The sequence below is a fragment of the Callorhinus ursinus genome, unplaced genomic scaffold, assembly GCF_003265705.2.
Source record: "Callorhinus ursinus isolate GAN/ISIS: 27379988/994484 unplaced genomic scaffold, GSC_fseal_2.0 scaffold58, whole genome shotgun sequence".
Taxonomy (NCBI): Eukaryota; Metazoa; Chordata; class Mammalia; order Carnivora; family Otariidae; genus Callorhinus; species Callorhinus ursinus.
The window spans coordinates 6,585,844-6,596,209 of NW_027397120.1; the positions used below are offsets into that span (position 1 = coordinate 6,585,844).

Consider the following 10,366-nt stretch of genomic DNA (forward strand, 5'->3'; position numbering starts at 1 on the left):
TGGGCTCTGGCAGGTGTTCAAAAGTTCAGCTTTGCCCCTTTCCAAGTGGGCATGTCTCGGCCCCAAAACAATGATGGTTCCAATGGCAACTTCCTCATTTGCAGAAATCTTGGCTTTCCTTGGCCATTCTAAATTAATACCTGCTTGGCTGGCTGGGTTGGCCTGAAGGGAAGAGGGAGAAGGACATTCCAGACTGAAAGACCAGGAAGTCATTGAGTACAAAAGTGACATTCTGAAGCATCCAGGAGATTCCCCCTGTAAGTAAAACACGGAAAGCAGGTCTGATGCCCATAGCTGGAGGTAAAGCCTGTGTCTAGGAACTAAGAGGCGCTCCCCAGGTCCCGAGTCACCTGCAGGGTGGAGCAGTGGAGGTGTGTGATCACCCAAGCTTTGCCTCTTTAACCTCTCACCTCCTACCTGTCCCGCTTCGTATCCATTAAGAAGTTAGCACCAGCCGCAGATTTGCTGGCGCAAACCCTCGTGACCTACTTCTGAAAGGGCTCATCTTCTGTGCATTTGATTCCTTCGGGTGTTTTCCTGCTGGTGGGAGTCTTCTTTCCTCCTCTCCTGAGCTGGTTGCCTGAAGGGTGCAAGTTCTCTTGTTGGACCCCACCAGGTCTTCTCTTTGCTCCCACCCATTTTTTTTCAGATCCACTTCTTCCAGAAAGGCTTCCTTGAGCCCTCAGCACAGCACCCCATGAACTTCCTGTTTGCACCCTTTCTTGGTAGTTCACTCTGTTGGAGTGAACTGTTACAAGGGCTCAGTGTCCCCAGCCTTGAGCCTCTTGCTGACCTCTGAGCATTTGGGAGCCAAGGGCAAGGGCATCCTAATCCTTGGCCAGTGCCAAGCCTAGCATACAGTAAGAGCCAAGCAAATGCCTGTTGCCACTGTGTTCATGGGTGAATCGATGCCACAGCTCTCGGGCTGCACACCCCCATGTTCTGGGGTGCATGGACAGACAGGCAGCTGCCAGGCTCCTGTCCAGCTTCTCTCTGGGCCTGGGGTCACAGCGGGTCCTCTTGGCAAGGAGTCTGAGCACTTGCACAGGAGGGGCTGTGCTACTTAGTGGTTTAAGACCTGGGTGCTGGGGCCGGGCTGCCTGCATCCACATCCCAGCCACGCCAGTCATGCCTCGAGCGGTTGCCTGATCCCTCCATAGCTCAGCGTCCCTGAGGACAAAATGGGAATAATGCTAGTTCTCGGCCTCATTGGACTGGGGTGCAGACTAACAGAGCTGCAGCGTGGCAAGTCCTCGGCACCGTGCCTTGGGTGTAGGAGAGGCTCACTGAGGGTCCGCTGTGGTTATTGTTATCAGCCATCCGCAGCCTGGAAGAAGGCCCCCAGCGGGCAGGACAGGGGTCACGTCTGATGACTCAGCCGGAGTAGCTGGCAGGACCGTTGTTCAGTGGCACCAGTTGGAAGCGGAAGGAGCGTGCATTACATACTGACGTGTGAAGTCTGTTGCAAGGATGTGACCCGAGTGAGCTAACAGACGGAAATTATAACCCATCATTTCATGAAAAGCCCCTTGGCTGGCAAGCACCAAAGCCAGCTCTGAGGGACCGTGCCGTACAGACCTTAGTTACCCCTTCCATAGAACCCTTGTTGGAGGCAAACTCAGTGCCCCCTTCACAGATGACAACATGAAGCCTGCATGGGGCATCTGGCTCTGAGGCTATGGCTTGGTGAGCTGGTGTGGACATCGGCACTGGAGCTCCAACGTTTCTGCCTCCTGATCACTGTTACCTCTGTGCCTAACACAGTGGGAAGTGTGGTCTCCTGGTCAAAGGGCAGTGGCCAGACATGGGCAGTCAGAGTTCCAGAAGAGTCCAGGAACCTCATTCTGCCCGGGAAGCCTGCGCTGGGAGCTTGCAAGTCCATACGACAGACCAAGCAATTCTTGATTAAAAAGCTGTTGGGCAGCATTTAGGTCAGAGAATTGTGTCATTAACTTATTAATGTAATGCCTGTAATTGTCATCTGCCTGAAGCCCAGTGGGACCGCTGAGCCAGCTTACGTTCTGTGATGTAGTGTGCGTTCCAGTCATACTCTTGGGCTAACCTAATGCTCAGCAGATACTGAGGGGAGATCAGCGGGGAAAGCGATGAGCCTGCCTCCTGTGGGTCAGGACAGGGGTCAGATGCTGAGACTTGGGGAGTGTGTTGCCCGCTAACTCACCACATTGGAATGGGGCTTAACCATCCAATCAGGAGCCTCTGTGACTTTTGTTACTTATTGACCCAGATGCGTGTAGCATAAAAATGGGACCTGCTCACATCTGGAGCTTGACTTTGGCTGCTACCATCAGCCACATCTTTCTCCTTGGCTACCTGGAGTATCAGAAAGTGAGGACTTTCCCACTGCCCATTGTGTACCGCCTCACCCATCATGGGCACTGGAAGATTTTATAGCCAGCCAGGTGATCCCATGTCCTTACCCCCTGGGCCCTGAGCACAGAGCCACCTCCTTGTCATAATGCACATGGCGGGCAGCAAGGTAGTTGGAGGCAATGGGTAGTTCCTCCCTCTGCTCTGACCAATCATCTTGTCCCGGACTAGACTATCCCTCAGCCATTAGAAGAGCTGCTCTTCCTACTTCTGCCCCAGGATGATCTGCTTGTGGAGAAAGGGTTGTAGGTTGAAGTCAGGAGTATATAAAGATAGGAGACAGAATGGCAGTGAGAAGATGCTTTGGTAGTATACCTGAAGCTTGATTTCACAAGCCTATAAAAGAGGAACTTCCTTTAGAAGATCCTTCCCATGATGCCGCTGGTGAGCTAACTTCTGGCTGTGAGGAAAATGCTTATTTAAGTTCCAGAAGAAGGGTTCTGCGTATGCCTTTATTATTCTGAAAGATATTGATTTGTGCGTTTAATTAAAACCTTCTAGGTTGATTATAAGCAACGTAACGTGATAGCATCAGCCAAGTCTGAGTCTTTGCTGAAAAATTAATACAAATTCATTTTCAGTAACTCCTAGGTAGAACATTTTGCTTTAAAGAAACAAATTATTGTCCTTGGCAGAGTGAAAGATCCTAATTCCCTCATTGTTTTTCCTGCAGTAGTTATTAACTGGCAGTCTTTGGGTATAATGTAACTACTTTAGAGATAGTACACATCTATATGCACATTTTAAATCACCAGTGAACCATGTGAAATGTGTGCTTCCCTACAAATAAGGGCAGACATCAAAAAGCCTATTAACTTCGGTGTCTAACCAGTCAAGAACAATGGAAACCCAGTTAACACATCACTTTGCATCAGACACTGCAAATATTTCTTAAATTCTAATGCCACAGGAACAAGGGAGCACAGAGATATTTTTCTCACCTGTGTCAGTGAAGTTCAAAACATGCAAATATGTTCTACTCTGCATTATAAGCTCTCATGAATGTGATCCCCAGAGGGTGCCTGTCTTCGTCAGTTTTACAGACCACTGAACATTCGGATAGTGCTGGTGGGCGTGGAGGTGTGGAATGACATCGACAAATGCTCTATAAGTCAGGACCCGTTCACAAGCCTCCATGAATTTCTGGATTGGAGAAAGATGAAGCTTCTGCCCCGCAAATCGCATGACAATGCCCAGCTTATCAGGTATGGGGGTTCACTGGCTCTCCTTTGCTTAAAGAAAGAGCGACCTCAGCAGCCCCTTCTTCTTAGCTTCAGCTGGCAGTCACCAAAGCTGCACACCTCTCTGCAGACCACACTGACTTGTACAGGGCTGTTTCCCAGCCCACATCAGTGGGCAACACGCCATCCTGACCGAACTGGGGGTCTATTGGGAACGTCTCCCTTTGAACTCCCGAGGAAACCTGTCCCTCTAAGAGATGTCTTATTTTCTTCTTCCATCACCTGAACATTTTCCTCTATGCAAATTTTTCTAATCTTTGTCTTGATACAAAATTGCCCCGAGTAGGCTATTTAAAAAAAAAAGCTCATTTTCTTTCACTACTAGTGAAAAATGTTTATGCAAGATGTGAAGATGATGCATTAGGATGATTATTGCCAGATGCCTGGAGAAAGGAAATGTTCATTCCTCCTCCTGTTTCGCTGTGACTCTGGTTTTCTAGATCAGAGGACCCTAGCAGTCTGCATTCTTTCAATCAGTGTGTATTGAGCACCAGTCAGGAAGCAACTATGTTTTAGGTGCTTTGAACATAACGATGGCCAGCACTATAAGCCTCCCTGCTCTCGGGAGTCCCCGGTCCTCTGGAGAAGGCAACAATAGCACTGTGTCATGAAGATAATAAAATGAGGGAAAGCGCAGCTATAACATATTGGGAAGATATTCAAACACCTTTATATTTAAAAGAAAAAAATTCTTGGGCACCTGGGTGGCTCAGTTGGTTAAGCGACTGCCTTCGGCTCAGGTCATGATCCTGGAGTCCCGGGATCGAGTCCCACATCGGGCTCCCTGCTCGGCGGGGAGTCTGCTTCTCCCTCTGACCCTCTTCCCTCTTGTGCTCTCTGTCTCTCATTCTCTCTCTCTCAAATAAATAAATAAAATCTTTAAAATAAATAAATTAATTAAATAATTAAATAAAAGAAAAAAATTCTTATCATAATCTAAATTGGTAAGGAGTAGATTTTTCCCAAGTGACAAACTTTTTATTAAGACCCTTAAACAGTTTATGCTATTAGTCTTATGTTCTCACGTAGCTCATTTCACTGAATTGAAAGATTCGGGGTCAGAGACTTTTTTCTTTGGAAAATTATATCTAGTTTCTTAAAAATTTATAGAAAGGTGGGGCACGCCTGGGTGGCTCAGTCAGTTAAGCATCTGCTGTTGGCTCAGGCCATGATCTCAGGGGCCTGGGATGGAGCCCGCTCCCTGCTCAGCAGAGAGTCTGCTTCTCTCTCTCCCTCTGCCCCTCCCCCTGTTTGTGTATGTGCTCTCTCTATCAAATAAATAAATAAAATCTCTTAAAAAATTATAGAAAGTTAAAAACCATTCTAACCCCATCCTCACTTTAGAAAATGGCTACATAGGAACTAAGGCTGCTGGCATTCCCTGATAATTTACTTTGGCTATTTTCACAGGGTTGTTTGGTTTTCTTCCCTGCCTTGGATATTTGGGGTTGCCTCATATTTTGTGCATTGATTAATCCTGAACTACTCAAAGTACATTTTAGATATTTTGAGTCAGAATGTTTTGTCTTATTTTTTTTTCCCAAATGGAGTCTGTCCAATTTGAACATGTGGAAATAAATTAGCCTCTTATATAACTTTATATACATATATAATTATATCTGTTAAAATGGTCTATATAGATGTAAATATAAAATCTGTAACCCCAACTACTGTACATATGAGTATGACAGGATGGGATGGATGGATATATATATATATATATATATATATATATATATATATGCATATATACACAGATAAGGTTTTATATATACTTACTCCCTTTTGTTCAGTTGAACACTGTCAAAATAACTAACTTTTCAAACAGCATATATATAATCTATGTAGGTACATGGCCAAGATAACATGAGTAAGTCATTTAAAGGAGATTCCCTTAAAGGAGATTCAACAAATACAAACAATGTTTAATTTTTAATGCATGAGGGTCAAATTTACATCACTTGCATTAAACAGGGCTTCACATCATTAGACTCATTGATCAGGTTAAGAATCCACATAGGGGAAAGCCTGCACCTAAGCCACAACATCCCCTACCGGAACCTTCCTCCCGGGGTGCAGAGGCTTCCTCCTGGGGTGGGTGCTTATCCTGCACTGGTTCCAGAGGATCAGTCATTTTTCTGCCGACTTCATTTTTGCCAGCTAATTTAGCAAGACACTTGAAAGAGTTTGGGTTTCTGGCCTAATTGTAATGTTACACAGGAAAACAAAATTCAGCTACAACAGAAAGTCTAGTAAACCACCACGTGCATTTCATTTAGTTACCAGGGATTCTCTGTGACTCTTCCCAGCACTTCCATCAGCAGATGTTTCAAAGGAGCAGCACCCTCCAATCCGTAGGAAATAGGCAGGATACAACTCGTAAGTACAGAGGTCATGACTGGTCATGGTCTGAGTCTTGCAAAAAAAATCTGAAAGGATTATGGGACCACAATGCAAAATACATCTGAGAGGAACTAAGGACACAAATCACCTGTAAACACACCCCACGTGGCTCTCTTCATTTTTGCATGTATGCTTGCTCTTCTTGTTGGAATGCAAGAATGGCCAAAAGAATTTCAAATGTTAGGAAATGTCCTCATTCTATATTAACTTAAGAAAGTTGTTTTTTTTTTTTTTAATTTCCCAGTGGGGTTTATTTCCAAGGGACCACCATTGGCATGGCACCAATCATGAGCATGTGCACCGCAGAGCAGTCGGGAGGGATCGTCATGGTAAGTCAAGGGCACCGAGTTGCTGATGGCCATGTTCCACCCATTTCCCTGCATTTCTCCAGACAGCTCTACTTTTATCGGACTTTGTAAAATTAGGCCATTTTCTTTCATGCTTCTTATATGTAATTCTACCTTTCTCTAGCTCTATTTATGGTCTTCTGTATCCCATAATATATTAGGGACTGTTTATAAAGAAAACCACATCAAGTCGTACACAGGTAAGGTGAGTGTGTAAAAATAACTCAGTGGAAGCCAGTCTGCCCCTTTTATGGAGAAAAAGTTTCAACTGGGATTTTGATCAAAGCATTCCAATCCAGGATCCGCCCCCAGCATTGAGATGAACCAGGGCACCGGGGCTACCCCTCATCAGTCAGTTTCTTAGATGAACTGTGGTCTCACCAAACATTACTACCAGAATGATTTTCTGATGGTTCTGCCTCCAGGTCCAACAGCCAAAAATCTTGGGTTTTTGACTATTTACCACTGCAGATGCTTGATCTACCTCCTAGCTGGTGTCCAATTTGTCTTCATAATAACGTTAATCTTGGAAGGCACATACCTAGGTTTATTGCTTCATAAGGATAATTTTGTCATTTTGGGGCTCTACATGTTTATAAAGGGAACAAAATTGGAAGAATATTTGGGACTTGTTTCTTATGAACTTAAGAGGGAAATAGCTTTGATACACTGCCCAACAGGGGACTCCTGCTCCATTCCATCAGTTAATTAAAGAAAAGGTTTCACCTCATGCTGGCACCGTCCCTGCTCTGAAAATGCAGGGTCCCCTTTGTACCAGCCCTCAGACAAGGGAGTATTCTCAGAGACTACTCTGACATCTCCATTAAACAAACAGAAACGTTGCCCTTCTAGGAAACCATGATTTCCTCCACATTTTTTTTCAAACAGAACATTTCTGAATACCCCATTGTATTAAGGAGCAAAAGGAGTAACGTTCTGCTATTATTTTCCTTCCACATAGTGTCCGACCTAATCTTCTTAGTGAATATACACAACAAACGATTTCCTCTTCTCCAATAAGTGTTGGTAATTCATATAAACATGCACTAAACATACAAGCTGAAGTAGCCATTTGGGAGGATAGCACCCACTCTGGATTTCTGGCTTGAACGAGCTACGCTCTGGTTTTCTTTGGACCTCTGAGCCCTGTATGCGATCCCCACTATGAAAGTCATTGGAAAGATTGGTTTTGTTGGTGCCAGGTTAATTTCAAGTCAGATCCCAACTGTATTTTTACAGAGCAGCCTGTAAAATTTTAAGAGGGAATAATTTTCTGTTTCATGGTTCCATGGTCAGTTGCTACTGACTTTGCCACTTAAAATGGGTGTAAATATTTTTTAGAGCCGAAACTAAATTCCTTATAAGTATGGCAGGTTCTTCTGTTTGGAGTGTTTAAACATTTTTATAACCATTCTGATCATAGTAAGTGGCTTTCTTCAGCTTGTATCCCTCATTCCGTTTCCATACAAGCACTTGATCAAGATTCCTTCTTTAAAAGTATACAGAAAAGCCTGTTTTTTTAAACGGATGAAAACAAATGCGGGAAAACAAGCAAATATGTGTACCACAGTGGTAATCAAGTCAAAACCAAAGTCAATCAACAGGAAATATGTTTGACCAACTTGGCAGCAGTTAGACACATCGTTTGTTTACTCCACATATGAGGGAAGCATCAAGTAGGACAAAAGCCTACAGCCCCTTTAATTCTATAAAATTCAAGAGATAAATGAGATCAATCTCTTGACCAGACCTAAAACTTCTAGATGAACTTTCTCCTATTATGTCTCTAAAATTAAATTCATGGTTGTTCCATGTGACCATGCCCCTATTCAAGGACTCACAAGTCTAAGAGGAAGGAAATCGTGTAGCAAGGAAGCAGGAATCCAATCAAATTGAAAAGATGAGTTCCTCTACTGGTTCTCTGTTTTCTTAAGATGGAACAAATCTTTGCTTTAGCAATTTAAAGCTATGCCCTTGTATCTAACTGGACTAGAACAGCCTTGGTTTGGGGATTATGCCATAAATAAAGAAGTAGGGTTTTTTTTTTCTTATTACAAATGTAAACTCTTGATCAGGGTCTCTTGCGAGGTATTCTGTTCATAATCACTTATCCGTGAAGAATGTAAAACAACTTGGCAATGAAAACAAACCCAAGATATTCAGTGATACAAAAGAATCAAATAAAGAATAATTTTTAAAGGACGAAGTCCTTGAATTTTGTGCCAAAGCATGCTAAATTCAGCCCTCCACATTCTCTTTGCCAACCTGTGTTATTCTTGAGAATTGATTTCCTGAAACAAATTTGTGAAGCTTCCTACAACAGGAAACTGTAAAATCTAAACAAAGTAATTTATTAGGAATTTCATCTATTCTAAGAATACCTTGGTCCCTTGATGTGCTGTTCTCTTCTGAGACTCAGGGCTAGGGAGAGAGGCGGCTCCGGCTGTAACGAGCAACAGCTTATATAATCTTTCATGATCATGCCTTTACAAGAGGCCCCACAAAGATTATCTGCGTCAGGAATGATGCTTTCTCCAAAACCCAGTGTCATTGTTTCCTGGAAGTTTCTCGGAAAACTTCTTATCTCTCTCCTGGGTAGCGCAAAGCAGTATTTGAATAAAGTACCTTCATTGTTCTGTGGTGGGCAGGTCTTTTCAGAAACACCACGGATGGTCACAACTCTATGGTCAACTAATCTTTGACAAAGCAGGAAAGAATATCCAGTGGAAAAAAAGACAGTGTCTTCAACAAATGGTGTTAGAAAAACTGGACAGCCACATACAGAACAATGAAACTGGACCACTTTCTTACACCATACACAGAAATTAATTCAAAATGGATGAAAAACCTAAATGTGACATAGGAAACCATCAAAATCCTAGAGAATAGAGAGAGCAACCGCTGTGACCTTGGCCAAAGCAATGTCTTACTTGACACATCTCCAGGGGCAAGGGAAACAAAAGCAAAAATGAACTATTGGGACTTCATCAAGATGAAAAGCTTCGGCACAGTGAAGGAAACAACAAAACTAAAAGGCAACCTAGATATTTGCAAATGACATATTGGATAAAGGGCTAGTATCCAAAATCTGTTAAGAACTTACCAAACTCGGGGGCAGAGCAAGATGGCAAAGGAGTAGGAGACCTGGATTTAGTCTGGTCTCAGGAATTCAGCTGAATAGGGATCAAACCATTCTGAACACCTACGAACTCAACAGGAGATCGAAGAGAATAGCAACAACTCTCTGAACAGAAAAGCGACCACTTTCTGGAAGGTAGGACGTGCGGAGAAGTGAATCCGAGGCGATATTCGGGAGGATAGACGGCGGGGGAGGGGGCCTCCGTCGGCCGCTTCTGGCAAGCGCTAGAGCCGCGGAGCACAAAATCGGGAACTTTTGGAAGTCGGCTCCGCTGAGGGACGTCGCTGCAGTGGCTAAGCGGGGGGTGGAACCCTCGCGGGACAGTGCGGTCTCAGGACCCTCGGGGTCACAGAAAGACCGGGGGTGCCTGAGTGCGACAGAGCTCCCAGGGATCGGAGCGGGGAAGCCGGCTGCAGAGACGGAGCCGAGGCGCGGGCTCTCAGCTCGGGGTGGCCATAAACTGTGATCCGCGGCCCAGTCGGGCCACTGCTCCCCCAGCAGGGACCCAACAAGCGGCAGAGCCGGGGAGACTCCCCTCCCTCCCCCGGGGGGAGCGGCGCGGGAGCGCACCGCAGGGATCTGCTGGGTTTGGAGACTCCACACGGGGTCGGGTGCCAGAGATAGAAACACCCGGTCACAGGCCGGGTGAGCACGGAGTGCGGCCGGAGACCGGGGACACGGGAGTGACTGCTTTTCTCTGGGGGCGCACTGAGGAGCGGGGCCCTGAGTTCTCCGCTCCTCCGGGTGGAGAGTGGGAGGCCACCATTTTCACCCTGGTCCTCCAAAGCTCTACCGAGAGCTTGCAGGGAACAAAAGCTCCTGAGAACAAACCCGAGCAGCTTGCTTAG

General features: G+C 45.1%; 1 protein-coding gene across 1 annotated transcript in view; it reads left to right on the forward strand.

Moving 5' to 3' along the window:
* The window catches only part of ADAM12 (ADAM metallopeptidase domain 12), a 356,418-nt gene that overhangs the window by 246,419 nt on the left and 99,633 nt on the right, over positions 1-10,366 (forward strand). The window contains exons 9-10 of the mRNA XM_025880175.2: positions 3,424-3,593; positions 6,277-6,361. Of these exons, the coding sequence (XP_025735960.1) occupies positions 3,424-3,593; positions 6,277-6,361 (255 nt within the window). The remainder of the gene's footprint in view (positions 1-3,423; positions 3,594-6,276; positions 6,362-10,366) is intronic.